The sequence below is a fragment of the Calonectris borealis genome, chromosome 1 (assembly GCF_964195595.1).
Source record: "Calonectris borealis chromosome 1, bCalBor7.hap1.2, whole genome shotgun sequence".
Classification (NCBI taxonomy): domain Eukaryota; kingdom Metazoa; phylum Chordata; class Aves; order Procellariiformes; family Procellariidae; genus Calonectris; species Calonectris borealis.
The window spans coordinates 147277535-147294126 of NC_134312.1; the positions used below are offsets into that span (position 1 = coordinate 147277535).

Sequence of the window (16592 nt, forward strand, 5' to 3'; positions counted from 1 at the left end):
ACCTCCCGACACGCGTGGGTCGACGAGAGTTTTTTGTGGTTGACAGCGTTATGGCCGTTCCTGGCTTTGGGGAGGGATAAAATACCTGCCAGGCATCCCTGCTGCAGAAACTGCCTTGGTTTTAAAGGTCTTTGCTCCCAGTTAATCATTTTGTTCTTGTTAATTACTCCTGTTCTTGTGACTCTCGTTACGCACTGATCGCTTGCTAATTACGCCATGAATAAGTGGATAATCCGCATCCATCCTGACTTGATTTAAATCATGCGAGTTAAACAGTTTTTCTCTGCATCGTACTGGTGCGTAAGCACAACTCGCATAGGGCGTGGGCAGCAGTAAGATTTTTATTGATGCTTTGATGTGCACATTGGAAAAGCTTTATGAGCTTGTGTGAAGTAGCAGGCTGAAGCAATTAAGCACACATCGTAGTTACCAGAATCAGGGCTGATCTGGAGGTCATGTGGATAAGTAATTGCTTTGTGTTCCAGTTCCATATTCCTTATCATTAAAACTTTAATTTTAAATTAGATTGAGAATTTTCTACAACTTCTCCCCTTTTCCCCACACCATCCAATTGGGATGTACGTCCAAACTCCCTCCCAAGGGTTTTTGCCAGGAATCCCTGTGTAGTTTCAGCAAAAAAGATTGCTAATGACCCTGATGGGAGCACTAAGCAAACAAAACCGTTCCCATCCCAGATCACCAATTTCAGCCACAGTGTAATTCGCTCATATTCCAGATGATGCCTATACCATTGGCCATTGCAATCTCTCTTAACTTTTCAACTTTGTGAATAATTAAATGTTCCGTGAGCCTGATGGGCAGTGATCTAGTCTGGGGTTACTACTCTTGGAGACGCTGGGAAGGCTTCTCCACCCTGCTCCCTCAGGAACAGTCAACAAGCCTAGTGATTTGCGGTTAGGTACAACATGATACACGTAAGTAATAAACAGCACATTATCTCAAGTATTTTGACTGCAAGGACCAAAACTTTACAATAAATTACATTAGGGATGCACAGTATGTTCCTTATGCTGTAAAATCTGAAAAATACAGAGCTGCAGAACTTTACATTCAGAATACTTAGGGTATATGCACAAATACAATAGCCACCACAAAAAACAAGGACTTCTTGATGCTGAAGTCCGTGCGGAATACAGAAGACATCAGAAATTATAGGACCAGACTGGCAAATAACACAAAATGTAATATTGGCACGACTTAAGAAGAAATGGAATGCTTGGCAGGGATACCAGGCTCTTATAAACTGTATTTTCATGCCATCAACTGATCACGTTGGACACTACTGAATAAAGTAGGACACAGCCCCACACGTCACCATCATGCTGCCAAAGGGAGTCAGTTGCAATGTGCAAAATACTTCATTAACTGGGAGCAGAAAGTTTGCCTAACATTTACAATAATGTGAGAAAAAGAGGTTGCTGTTAAGCTTTCCCATTCATAGCCTGAAAGTCTTGTCATTCATTAGGGAGAGCTATTTTAAACCCATATGCAGTTGGCAACAATATATAGATACAAAAGTTCTGAGGTGGGTTTTAGAAATGTTTAGGAATTCAGAAACTGAAAAAATGTGAAAAAGCTTACTCTTGGTCACCAAGATTACCTACAATTTCTTCTGATGAGGATTGTTTTTCTGGTTTAAACAAGTGTTTTGCCATTTTCTTGTTGTATTCTTCTTGGTTTTCTATTTTCTCATGCATTTTTTGTGTTGAATCTATTAAAATTTCCTCTCTTTTGTCAGAGCACCTGTTTCGAACTTTAAGAATTTACACTGGCGACATCAGGTAAGCCCTTCTGAAGCGGTTAGTGCCTGTACGCGGAAGGCTGTACCACAGCTCCACGTCCCACCTGAAGGCTGTCGCCCAGCAAAAGTCATGGCAAAGAGATGGAACGAGTTGTGGTTCCACACCAAAGCACGCAGTCAGTGCTGCTCCCAGCAGCTCCCCGTAGCATCTTTACAACCCATGGACACGCATACGCCCTTCATACAGCCACAGCTCCACAGGCAACCCGGATTCATGGTCGCCTTGTGTTTTGAATGGAGCGATCTTTATGGAGACACATATGTCAGCTTCAAACAAGTGACAATTTCTCTAATAGCTCAAAATGCCTTTTAACGATGTGAAACTTTCAACCATCTTTTAAACATTTCACCTTTTTAAATTAAAAAGAACACTGGTTGATACTTTTTTGACACAAATTTAAAAATTTTGAAATACAGATCTGCATATAGACACACATGTGTGTATATGTATTTTGCATTTGCAGTTTAGGAATTCCCACCTGTCAAGCATCTTCTCTTTCTGCATTTCGAATGAAAGCAGCGTGGGTTTTTTCCTGGTACTGTTTTTCTTTCTGTGTAACAAGAAAAACTAATTCATTGAGCCCCACCTGGGGTCCTCAGTCCTCTTTCACGCAAATAAAATTGTATTTGACAGTTCTCAAACATCCACTGACAGTAGCGTTACATTTTTATGTAGTATTCTTCATATTTTATAGAAATCAGAATGCTCTGGTTTATTGTCTGTTATACAAAAAGTATTATACAAAATCTATTTAATCTGAAATCAAAATGACAATCAACAATGACAACTTATCCCTGCTGAAAAGTAGCGTAACTACTAAAGCTGCTGGACGGACAGGTTGGCTGAAGGGGAAGCAGCAGCAGAGAAGGAATTCTATTAATGGAAGGAAGAGTGAAAAACACAGAACAAAGCTCAGGAAGGTCTTATAGAAGATTCATGGAAAAAGTATATAAAATTAAAAAAATAAATCTCATACTGCTTCTTTGTTTAACTGTTGCTGCTGAATGTATAGCATGTGGGACAAACTGGTGCCAGACTTAACTACAGAAAATTGATAGCAGCTGTACTTTAGCAGAGTTTAGGAGTAACTACTTCCTGACTTGCATATCTGTGTAAAATATCTCCATGCACAACTTTTAGCTTAATATATTCTCCAACAGATCAAGCATATCAAGTCAAGGAACCTGAAAGTGTTTATTTTAATTTACCACAAACGCATTAAAAGTAAGCCACCGTTTGTTATTCTTGTCAGTTCTTTATTGGTTTTCATCCTAAAGACTAGCACATTTACAGCATACATGGATTGGATGAACTAGAATATATAAAACAGTAGCCATATGTTTATGATATATTAATACTGCCCAAAAACAAATAAATAAAAATATTTCAATGCACAAAGCTTGGCAAATACAGTTGTGTTGGGACAAAACAGTGTTGTATTATACAATAATTTTACATGTATAAATGAAACAAAAGGCAACTGTGCTGTAGGTACTTTCACAGAACATACACAGAACATACTTGGCAACAGTTTTCTTTTTTCACCTTTGTATGTTTTATAATTTAAAAAATGTACTCAAAAAAGAACATTAGACAGAACTTCATTTTACAGTAATCCTTAAAATTTGCCTCTCCTGTGCAACAGAAAAGCTTACTTCACCCTTGTGAAGCGTCCTATGTGGATTTCAAGTTTCACAGTTTTTCTTTTTTGATGAACTGCTCGAGATCTTACTGTCCATTACGCCCTTTAATAAGCCCGTCGATGTGCATGTACTGACAATGCTGTATATATAAAATGTTAGCTGGACAACAATGTTTTACATGTAAGCATACTGAAATCAGAGTATTTTAAACAAAATAACGCAGTACTTGAGACTGGTATTCCACCACTTTAAAAAGGTGAGCAAAAACCATGCACATACAAAATTCAGCAACGTTTTCTGGTTACATTGGTATACAAAATAAATAAAGGATCGCTAAGCTCTAGAGTAGATCTAATGATTGTTGGCCACAGTCTAAGAGAGTGGCTCTGCTAATTGTTACAATAGACCTCTTGTTATTTTCTTCTGAAGCTGAACATTGGAGGATTTTTAGTGTAACAATACAGGACTTAAAATATAATTAACTATGTTTGAAATATACAAAATAAAATTATCAACTCATAAAAACTAAGGGATATAAAGAGTATAGTTTATACAAAAATAAATGTAGCATTTAATAATGGGCCAGGGACTGAAGGTTGAGCAGAACTAATGGAGTAACATGTCTAAAGAGATCCCATTGAAAACTTCTTCACCATGCATTTGTTTACATATTAGCAATAAAATAAAATAAAATCCACACTTTCTTATTAATTGGTGAACTCTGTTCACCAATTTCCAAGGGACCGTTCTACCGTAGATGATTTGTTCAGACCTGGCATAGGTACTACAATACATTGATTTTGCACAGAATTCAGCGTTTTGTTATCCTAGAGAGACTGAAATAATGGTAACAGCCTAGGTCAGCAGAACTCTCTGACCTGGCTTTGTGACATGCTGCTCAGTGTTAAACTGCAAAAAGCAAAATGCAAAAACTGCTAGACCTGGAACCCCCAAACCTACATGGGAGCAGAATGAACATGACTGATTGATAGAGCAGTGACAGCACAGACAAACATCAGTGAGAGGGAGAAAGAAATCAGAAAACAGCCATATACTTACCTGGCTGTTACTACTCTCACAAGAATAAATGAGCAGATTTTTCTATTCTAAAGCTTATATACTTAGAAACCAAGAAGGAAAGGGCACAGTCTGCTGAACTTAGCTAGCTAGAGATGACTTAATCCTGTTAAAATTCGGAAATCAATGTTTAGCTGCTTTTTAAAAGGTATATTAGCTTCAAAGGCATTCTTTGGGAGATTATTTCCGAGGAGATCTGTTGAACATTTGTATCAAATGCTATCAAACTGACCACCTTTGTCATAAGCTAGAACACATCTGAGGTTTTCACGCATGAGCAGTAGCACATGAGCAGTTCCTTTCTATCAACATGGGGCATTGCTACCTTCCTCAGAAATACCCTGGAAACAGTCATACTTCCCCCCCAGGATTCTGAACATCTGCCCAGGTAAAATGCAAAGGTAAATAGAAACCAATTTTGGTTATGGAGCAACGGGGATGCGTTGGGCACTTTGAGCATTTTTATATTGACATACAAAATTGATATGGAAAAAAAAATCAAACACTAATCAAAAAAACGTAACCCCCCGAGATACTAATGCAGATACAATCCAGAGGTGATATAAAAAGCTATGGGTAAAAATGTGTTAATATACAATACCATGGAACATACTGAACATGTCACAAGCACCATTAGCAACTTGCTTGTTGCACTTGCCTTATAGTTTGAAGGGGCAGGCGGGACTGTTGGTGGCATTAATGGTTAAGCATATTATGTTTTTGAAACGTTTTTTAAAATCAGTTAAGATGTGTGCCCAAGTCCTTATCTGCTGAAGATGACAGGAATTTGTTTTGTTTGGACAGAGCTAGAAACTAGACCTCATATGCCTGGCCTTTTATGTATTGTTAATTTCATATATGAAGATGGCGTCCTATATACAGTAAACCAATTTATACTCCTGGCTTTTACTGTGCTGATTTTTTTTTTAAAGTTAAACTTCTGTTTCTTGATTGTAATAATGCATTCTACAGTTATTAGACTGTCTAGGATCCAATCCCTTTTTATTTACAACTTTTGAGTTTTACTCCCAGTTTTAAAAAGTTTATGAAAAGCTCAATCTCAAGTCAACTCAGTATAAAAAGATGTTATGTGAAACAGCTGCCTAAACGCCGTTCTTAGAGTCCTTGCCCATCCAGGAGGTACCTAGCTATTTGCATATAGGTAATTATTAAGTAGCACAATATCTGTTCATCTTACATACACTGAAGGCTATTTAAACGGGCAGAGAGTCATCACACTATTCTCAAGCTAAGGTGTCAGAATAATTGTTACTATAGATTCCAATTCTGTAAGTAACATGCTCTGTATAACCTAGCGAAACGTACAAAAAGGTTATTTATCTCTTCTGGATGACACAATCATGTATTAATCTAGAGTGTATCCACGTGTTTTAATGGAACAGCAATTAAAGGACATAGTATGCTTATGTTTCAACTTTTCCATAAGTTCCTTCTGGAGGCCTGTAATACTTTGGGAAAGCCTTCAGTTGCAGGGAATTAAATGCATACTTGCGACATCCAACATTCTTCATTGTATTTTCTCGCCGACAACCCTCACTGGGGAAAAAAAACAAGCACAAAAAATGACAGCAGTAAAAAGGAAAAAAAAAAGACTTAAACTAAGATGAAATGAACTGGTTATTTTATAGCATTAACAGAAAGTTGGTTATATTTAATGAGCGTTTAATTAATTTGCCACTGCAAATATTAAAAATGATGACTCATCATACAATGCTAGTAAGAAGCACACAGAATGGATACATGCTATGTCTGATTGGTAGTTTTGCATTTCTAAAAAGCAGCAGCACATCTACTGAAAAAGTTCTTTTATGATGGTTTCATGTATTTCAGGGTACACTGTTGTGGAGTTCACATGCCGCTTCATTGCACAAGGGATCCCAAGAGATTGCTTACAAGCAGTTCTGCTAATTTATTATATTAAGTATATTAAGCTGAAAAAGAAAAACTGCTCTTCTCTCAGTAAGAGCTTTAAATAATTTTATTGTTCCCTGTATGTCAGTATTATCAGTACTTACTTAAAGATCAGAGCTGATACAAAAATAATGACTTTCCAGTTATCTCTGCATGCATAAATTGACTTGAAAACCAACATAGTCTAAAAAAAAAATCTTAATCGTGAAACAGCAGCTTTGTGTGGGTGCAAAAAAGATTGGCTGCATTGACAGTCATCACCCCAATGAAACAAAGCTGTGCAGAATTTAATTTTTACCCAATGTTTTGGTGCAACTGCCCCACATTACAAAGAGGTTCTGTGCTACTATAAAAAAACTACTCCAGTTTTAAGGCTTCTTTACACTTGTAAATCTGCTTCAGAGTTCCTTTGATTATATCCAAAAACACACATACAAAGAGGAAGCACTATCTTTTAAATATATATTATAAATCAATTTAGGCTTGCAGGAGAATGTCTTTCCCTGATAGAGAACTGAAACCTAAACAATGATTTAATACTAGAACTTCATGGCAAAGTGTACAATACACCATCTTATGGTGGAAATGTCACATTATTCCTGTCTGGAGATGGCTTCAGCATCTATCAGGTAACCTGTGGTCATCTGATTCAAAAGGAGGGTTTGGATTCTGGTTCAGTTTGAAAGCTCTCTGCTCTTACTGACCTCACCATTCCTCTAATTTTGGTTAGTTAAACTGACTGTTACTGTGCTCTGTATGTACCACCTCGTTTGACTTCATAAAACATTGTAACTTTTTGCTTTAAGGAAGAGTTAAGCAAGTTTGAAATTTGTCTCCTGAGCGCATTCTGTGCCTGCCTTTTAGAGAATGGATCGTATGTGATGACACTATTTTTATGGCATTGTTTTGTGTTTCACAGAATCCCCCCAAAGGCTGCTGCAGTCAAATAGATTCATCAAAAATTTGCACAAATTATAGTTCAGATTACTAATAAAACCAGTAAGTTTAACTAGCAAATACGGGATGCCGGATGAGCATTTTCACTCAAAAGTGAATCATTCTGTTCATAATTCATTCCACTGCATCTGGTTATTGCACATGTCCCTCTATGGCACAGGTGGGCCACAGATATGGTGACAAAGATGTATTTCACACACCATTTCATGTGCCATGTTTCTTCTGCTGGAGGCACATAAGCAGTATGCACTACAGCATTTTAAATCTGAACGCCTGAACGAAAGCACAGACCAAGCTAAAAAAGATGAAAACTTGTCCCCACCAAAGTTTAAGAAAAAACCTACATTGTTTTCATAAAGCCTAGGCTTTCATTCTAGATGAATTTAAGGGTGGTCTTACTGCAACCTTAATGAGTGTCACCTTCAGCAAAGCATTCATACTTTATTTAAACAGATTAATAATCTCAGGGAGTTCAGTGGAGATACTCCTACTAAAGTTACTTTCACATCTTGTTAGACTGAACCCAGGACACTCATTACATTGCAATATCAAGGCCACAGTCCAACCTGACATTTGTTCACTTTGTAAAAAGGAAGATTTTGGTACCCATAGCAAATGAACGAGTGTTAATCAGGAAGAAGAGATGATCTGTACAGAGACACAGTGGTACTAGATATCAGCACAGGACATGGATATGTCCAATACCATCATACCATGATTTTAAATCTCATCAGCAGTAAGGCTTTACCTAAATGCATTGCAACTAAAAATAAATAGGATACATGCTTAAAGAGAGAGAGAGAGAGAGAGAGAGATGTGTATATATATTTTAAAAAGTGTATATATCTTTCCGTTTTTTTTTTCTTCTAAAAACAAAATCAGAAGAATAGTGAGGAAAAATACCAGGAGATAGTGTACTGTACAGTCTCATTTCATGAAGACACAAATACAACCACATACTTTTTTTTTAGTTAGAATAATCACCAAATTTAGGATTTTATTCTAATTTTTATTCTAACTATGCTTTTTTCTTTTTTTAAGCTTACCTCTCTCAGAAGCTTTCAAATTCCATTAAAATTTATAATAAAAGCTATAGCTACCTATGTTTTTTGAGCAAGTTAGTAATAGTAGAAAATAGAAATCACAGTACTAGAAGAGTTCTCCCCAGAAGCCCAATTTTGTGTCATCTCAGGCACCAAGCGAAGTAAATCCCTTTATGAATTTAGCAAACTACATTAAATGAGGTTAGGTTTTTTGATCAGCTATTGCTATTGACAAGCTCTGCCAGACCACTGCGTCAACAAAATCTTTCAGTTTAAATAGGCCTCTTCCAGTTTGGTGTTATATATAAATGATGATCAAATTTCATCTGCAATTATTCTGCATGACTAAACTAGGTAAGCTGCTGTAGTCTTACCACTTAAATAAATATTAACTTACCATCATTCGTTTATCTCTAAGTCACTATCAACATCATAATTTATTAAAGCTGTCCAACACTTAAAAATGGAAAGAACGGTAGTATTTAGTCTAGTGTAATTAAAACAAAGCCCAATGGAAAACCTCAAACCCACCTACTAAAGGAGCTAACTGATACCTCCCTCTTCTTGCCTGAAATATTAAAGAAAGACCAATGTCTTTAACTTCTAGGATGATAATGACCCGGTTTCAGAATAAGTTCTATAACAGAGCACCTGAAACAGATAATGGATCATTAGCAGGCTAATGCCAATTACATCCTCCTTCTAACCACAAATCATTCTCTTTTTGTCTTCAATACATTACAAAATGCAGATCTACAAATAGAATAAAGTAATTCTGCATGCAGCGCACCGCAAGTTGTTTTCTGAGTGGGTACACTAGTCTATTGGCACATACTTAACCATGAGAAAGGAACAAGACTATGGTTCTACAAACTGTTCAGTAATGTAATTTGGATATTATGCTTTGAAATGAAGGTAGAAATTTGTTTATTTATTTAAATAAATTTCTTAGAATTTCTTATAAACCCCACCCATGTTTTTATTTTTCTCTTCATACCTCGTAAAAATGAAAGGCAAGATTAGCATACACCTTAAATATACAAAAAGATACAAATTCTTTTCAGACAGAGTTCCTTTCTCTGGAATACATGAAACAAGTAACACAAAACTATATTTGGTAAGAGATCTTCAGGCCGGCTAAAGTAACGAGGTAACAGGCCAATGTCAGACTATGTTACAAGCACTGAAAGCAGAACAATAATTTAAAGTTTCAATACAAGTCTTTTTGATAAAATAATTTGATGTATATTTACAGTTTAGTACAACAGAAACGTAAAATTGTAAGGCATAATAATAATTCTTGGCAGACAATGCTATGACACATTCCTTTGTCCAGCAGGTACCAAGTGGCAATACACATTCAAGCACTTTTTTGTTTTTGTTTTTTTTTAACCTTATCTTCACTTGCAACGTAATCTGGCCACCAGGTACGCTATGCTCAGAAACAGCCACACAATCAGTAAATTGGGGCTGAGAGCTAGTAAAGGAATAGAGTAGAGGAGGCTGGGATCTAGTCTGAAATCTCGGATGGGCACCAAGCCACTCAGGTTCTTCTGGGTGACTACCTCCCGTGTTCCAATGCTGTGAAAAGGAAGAAGGTTGGGAGGAGGGAAAATAAAACAGAAAGGAAGACGGACATGCAAATGAATGTATAAAAAGAGATGGCAACACAAGGTGGTCAAGAAAATGAAAAAACATGGAAGAAAGCACAACAAAACCAGAAGATGAAGTAAAGAAACAGTGGAAAAACATCTCAAAAATATGTGTCAGCACAATTACAGAAATAAGGAGAGGGAAAGAGAATAAAAGAGAAAAATAAGAAAGAAGTACTGTAGTCTACTGAAAATAAACACATGTAGGTTGAACATAAATGGTTTTCCATGTTCATTCTTTCAGATTACCAAGCAATAATATCCCATGCTGCTCTGCCATGCTTCCGCATGCTGCAAAGAAGTGGAGCTCTGAAAAGCAAGCTGAACATGAATAACCATTGTAGTATTTGACCCTTTCAAACATCTTTCCATGTAGGCTGCAGTGAAATAATTTAACCTCTTAACTACCTGCTCAACATGTAAACAAAACCCCCAACCACCCACTTATTTTTCTGCTTCAACATGGATTCAAGTGTGTATCAATATGCTTTCCAAAATGCATGTTTCTGAAGTGCCTCAATATATGCATGTGAAGGCAAGACATGCTGCACAGTCCATCTCATTATGCCCCTGCTTCCTACATTGCTTTGAGCACAGAAGGCGTATAGTGGAGAACACCTCTTCATGTAACCTGAGGCTTTGTAGTGTGGTGTTTCATTTTGGAACGCTCTTATGCCCTGTGCAGTCCAACTCTATTTTTACTTTACAAAGCAACAGCCTGTAAGCCTGATCCTGTAAGAACAAGTGCACTTACTCCATCCATAAAAGGTGATACATAACCTTGCTAGTTGCATAGCAAGATCAGGTAACCAACAGACAATGTCTTGGAGGACATCAGAGATACTCTGAGGTGGTAAAAGAGAAAAATAGCCTTGAGATGCTGGCAACACTTCAAGTCAAATGGAATTAGGTGGGCAGGGAACTAAACCAACTGTATTTCTGATCTGGATTAATACAACCAAATTGGTGATCAAAATATGTTTTCACTCCTAATGACGCAGTGGATAAGGGCAGATTGAGCCTGTGATGCCTACAAATCCCGATTATCTTTGTAGTGGCAGGGGAAGCGGGGAAGATAAGTACCTTTGAGAAGAACCCACAATCACACACGGCAGTGGGAGGAGCAAGTAGGATACACAACAATACCCAGGCTTGACTCATTTCCACCCTGAGAGGGGGGCAGCCCTGAGACTGCACTGAACTATAGTGTAGGTCTGAGTTTTCTCCATCAGCTGATACCTAGTGCCCACCTAATCTGGATAAAAGGAGCGCCTGAGCTCAAGGCTGACCGGAGGACTGGACTTAGAAGTCGATGCAGCTGCCATCTCCCACATATCTGAAAGGCAAGTACTTTCCTTCCCGCCTGGGCTACTGGTGAATAATGAGAGCACATACAGGAATGTATCTGGTACAGGTAAGAAAAAGCAAATGTATTTGTTGACAATTGTCTGGGCATAAATATGCACTGAAAGGTATTCAAAATATAGAAAGACCTCTGAAGGAGATGGTGAGGGAATATTAAACGAACTGGGGTGTGATCTGTGAGCAGAAAGCTCATGTTGACTGGAAAGTGGCAGATAAAGGCTCAACGGAATAGTCTGGAGGAAGAAAAGTGTTTTGGGATAAGGGAGTAAAACAATGGGGGAGGGGAAGAAGGCTCAAAATGACAATATGACATTATGGACAACACATGCCACATCTCTGTTGTTAAAAGTTAGTATCAAGCTACTCAATTTTACACAAAGACTTACGCACAGACACATACAGTGGGAATGCAGGCAAGAGCTGGAAAGTGCTTTCCCTGTCACTGTTGGCCCATGTAGATGCTTCCACCCAAGGGGTGAAAAGTCACCTTTTGGAAATACCAAATATACCAAACTGTACACAGTGTCTCACATCAAAACATTCATCGGCAGACTACCTCTAGGAGAGGACCAGGGTAAAGAGACAAGGCAAATTCAGCTAATCCGGCTTGCGTATGGGAATCCTCTCTCTGAGGAGAGGCCGGGGCTGCCCCGTGCCGGACACAGCCGGTTCCAGCCGGCTCCAATGGACCCACTGCAGGGCACAGCGGAGCCCCGCAGCCACGATGGTGGTGCCTCGGGGAAAGCGTCTGTAAGAAAAGGCAAAACACTGCATGGCAGTGAGGAAAGACGGGAAAAAATGTGAGAAACAGCTCTGCAAGTACCAAAGTCAGAGAAGAAGGAGGTGCTGGAGCAGGGATTCCCCTGCAGCCATGGGGAAGACCACGGTGGAGCAGACATCCACACTGCAGCCCGTGGAGGACCCCATGGTGGAGCAGGTGAATATTTCCTGACAGAAACTGGAGCCCGTGGAGAGCCCACGCAGGAGCACATTTATCCTGAAGGACTGCAGCCTGTGGGAAGGACCCACACTGGAGCAGCGGAAAAGTGCAAGGAAGAAGGAGCAGCAGAGAGGAGCTGTTATGGACTGCCCGCAAACCCCCATTCCCCATCCCCTGTGCACTGCTCAGCCTGGGGAGGAGGCAGAGGAGTTGGGAACGAAGGAGTGAAGTACTTGGGCCTGGGAAAAAAGAGGTTGTGGAGAGAAGGTATTTTAATTTTTGTCTTTGTTTCCTACCATCCAAATCTATTGGCAATAAATTAATTTTCTTTAAGTTGAGTCTGTTTTGCCTGTAACAGTAACTGGCAAGTGACCTCCCTGTCTTTATCTCAACCCACGAGCTTTTTCATTGTCTTCTTCTCCCCGTCCTGTTGAGGAGGGGGAGTGAGAGAGCAGCTGGGTGGGCATCTGGCTGGTGGCCAAGGTCAACCCACCACAACTTTATTCTTAAAGCAGCTCAACCAGTGAAGAAACTTTTTATGGCTGCTTTATTGCAATGAGTGGTCATATCCAAACATGACTGTCAGGGCTTTGTTATGCAGTCTTTTTAGTCAGCACCATGGCAGCTAGAAGAGATTTTTTTCCCTCACCCCATTTCCAGCTGCTTTTCAAGAGCCCCTATCAGAGACAGCTCTTCTCTGTTGGCTGAACTGCTTGTGTCACAACTTCCTAATTGGTTTAATGAAAATGAGCTGGGCTACCTTAAACATGTAAAGGGTTTTGCTACCCAGGCTAATTTTGACTGAAACTGGATTAGACTATATTCACACAAACAGCTCCACCGGAGTATCTGACAGAGCAGTAATCTGGTAGGAGGAGGGCAGGGAGACACAGGTCTAGTGGGGAGTGTTGGCACCGCTGCAGATGGAATAGACTATGTGATCCAGTTGGACTTTGACTCTTGCGCTGCCTTTACCGGCCAGGTAGTCATTTGCTCTGTAGCTTGGATTTCCAGACATATCATCATGATTTTACTATTTGTAGGCTGTGAGTTACCATGTATTTGATTTGGGACGGCAAAAGCTGTGACTTATTTACAGAAAAGTGAGTTTATTCTAATAGGTTATCTGTTTCTAAGATGAAAGTCACAAACTTGTATCTGTGGATTTCTACAAGAATCTACAAGGAGCATTCAGTGTTCTCTCCCTGATGTCTATACTCACTAACACAATTATCACAGATACACAATTATCACAAGACTAGAAAGGAAAGGAAGTCCCTAAGGATGAGTAAGTGGGAACTAACACCTCTGAAGACCAACATCATGGAAGAAGAGGGTGCTTTCTTAATTTTTTCAAGAACAGTGTAAGCAAGGATGCTTTTCTTCTCTGGAAAATTACCAGTAGAGAAGAGATGAAATACTTCCTTTGACTCCCACAACTTAATAATGCTTCTTCCCTGCCCTTCCAACTGCCCCAGAAACTTCAGAAGTCTTCAAGACTGATGCAAGCCCTCCTTTTCTAGTACAATTACACAAATAAAAGATCAAAGTTAAAAGAAAAAGCAAGTTTTCTGAATGCCCTGGAAGTAATTTGCAACTTTCTGTCTGTCTGTCATCTAGGTCAGGTCATCCTGTCCAGGTTGAAATGGGTTTGGGTGGAATTGGAATCCTACATATTTGTTCTGTAATCCTATCTCTCTTGTTAAACTCTGTTAATTCTGTGCCATTGTTCCCGAGCAGAATTGGCAAATAATTTTTAAAACACAACAACCTACCCCTAAGAGCAATGAGATATGAGGAAGAAAGAGTGATGGGCTTGAAGAATGGTCTAATTTTAGTATTCCTTCAGGACTAGTCAGTATTTGTTCTGCACAATCTCTCTTAGTCAAAGATTTAACAGAAGAAGAGAAAGTCACGTCTTTCACCTGTTAGAGCAAATCCCTCATGTTGCTAGAACACACTAGCCAAAGGTTTTGATTAAATTGGCCCTCTTTCAATATCCCTGTGTAGATCAACATAAAGCAATGTGTTTCTTGGGTCAATATTTTATCTGATCCTTGTTATATTAAATTGATAGTCTGAAGGTCCAAAACAATGTTATTATTAACCACTGTCTCTACTGTGTCCACGACTGAATTAAAAAAAGCCATTAACTCAGTAACTAATTTAAAGAAAATAACAAGATTCCTACTACTATACTCGTTGTTTTTATTCTTACTAAATAAACAACTGTGCAACAAAGCTTTTTTCTTTCAGATGTCTAAATTGACAAGTCGCATAATTTAAATAGAGATATTTGAGAGCCACTTAGCTTCATTTTAAGTTAATAACTTCTCCCTCAAAAAGCTGTTCCAAGCTTTGTTTCTAATACCAAGGTTTAACTACTCTCTGAATGCAGTTTTCAGGTACTGTACTAACTCTGTAACAATGCAGCAAAAAGTGCAGCAAAAAAGTGAAAATAAAAAAGTCCAGTGACATCCAATTAGATGTAGATATAAAAAACAAATTATTAGTTTAAGAGGCTGCAAGTATTATTATATGAGACATTTTCCTTCCAGGTAACTGAAGAGTAAGAAAGGGTCAAACAGCAAAAACATACAGAAAGGATAAGAGAATTGAACACTCTAGAGAATTTGGTGAGAAGACACACAGTACAGTACATTCAGTAAGAGTGAATGTTGAAAAACAGGACTGAACAGCATTGTTGAACTACATTGATAAAGACTAAAGCTAGATTTCTTATCCTTTCTTTTGGTATGTGAGTTACGGAGTTTTCCAGCAGTGCTTGAAACAAGGCATTGAACAACAGTAAACAGATTTTCTTTTTTTTTTTTTTTAGTACAGTATTTAATTCTGCAAACATCTCTGCTGCTTCAGAATACAGAACATCATTATATTGATACGACAACAGCACACTGACATGTGATGAAATTTGGTTGCTGTATTGTGAAACACTCATACTGACATTTCGCCCAGTGAGCAGTGTTTCATTGCTAAAGAATACACGTGGCAAACCAGTGCAAACTGCAGGTGTCTATGTTTCCAAGAACAAAAGACAGGTCATCCCTGAGAAATCTACCTGATCTAGAACTAAGAAACCCCACGCTATGACAGTTAAGGTAACCTCATCATTAAACAACTTTCAAAGAAGCACCAGTTTCCTGTTCTGTAAACTCCGCACTAATTGAAAACACGTTTTTACATGCTCCTCTGAAAACTCCTGATTCACTACTGAAAACTAACACCCATCTGATCCAAATCTGCTAACAACCAGCTTTAGCATGTTCAACTCACTAACACATGCAAGGGAGGGATGAATTCTAGCAGCCAGTTTCGCAGTTTTCTGGCTTTACTTAACATTTTTCCTTTTGATAGAAACAGAGACCGCTGCTCCTCTGCAGTTTGCATGGTTCCTCATTTAGGAATAAGTGAGGCATTCAAACTCTTACCTCCTCATACACTCCAGAGCCTGGGTGAAGACCTGTGGAGCCATTCCATGTTCATGCTGTAGGATCAAACACTGCTCTAGGGTGACTGACATGGCAGTCCTATCCTTGGCACTTTTACAGCTTGTAAATCGAACACCATTTAGTCTGCGACATATCTAGAAACAGGATACACAATTCATCATTCCTTCTTCATGCATAACCTCCTCTCAGAGAACACACCTGTACTTCTCCTTAGAGAGACACAAACGTTGTATAGGACTTCAATGTCAAAAGTTGTCATCGTTGAGAGAGCAAAACTCCATTACATGAGTTGTAGGGACAATACTGATGTGGAAAATACATTTTATCTCCCCAAGTCTCATTCTAGACGAACCTGGCAGCATTTCCAAGTCACATGCACACACATGAAGAAATTCGAACATAGTGGTAACAAAAAAGGGAAAAATACATACGCATACAGAAAATCAACTGAACTATGCAGAGATGCTTAGATTAATAAATACCTCAGCAGCTTGCCAAAGGATATCAACATTCTTATTTTTCCTTGCATGTACATTTTGTCCCAGAAATCTTAACAGTTCAGGCAGGCACGTCTGACTACGAGATCGAGGTAGACCTATAAAACAAACAAAACCAACTCCACTTATTTACCTGCATTCAACACTTTTACAAAGATAAGTTACATGGAAAGCGTTCCTATATGCCTGTTGC

At 38.6% G+C, this 16592-nt stretch overlaps 1 protein-coding gene across 13 annotated transcripts in view; it reads right to left on the minus strand.

Annotated features, from left to right (window-relative positions):
- INPP4A (inositol polyphosphate-4-phosphatase type I A) overlaps positions 1-16592 on the minus strand; it is a 290343-nt gene that overhangs the window by 158558 nt on the left and 115193 nt on the right. For 7 of the 13 annotated variants that reach the window (XM_075135062.1, XM_075135045.1, XM_075135054.1 and 4 more), the window contains 3 exons: positions 16385-16497; positions 15882-16036; positions 1719-6100 (listed from right to left, as the gene is read on the minus strand). In XM_075135062.1, coding sequence (XP_074991163.1) covers positions 5968-6100; positions 15882-16036; positions 16385-16497 — 401 coding nt within the window. In that variant the 3' untranslated portion in view covers positions 1719-5967. Of the gene's footprint in view, positions 1-1718; positions 6101-15881; positions 16037-16384; positions 16498-16592 lie in introns of those variants that run through there. The other 6 variants (XM_075135016.1, XM_075134982.1, XM_075134989.1 and 3 more) reach the window with 2 other exon arrangements.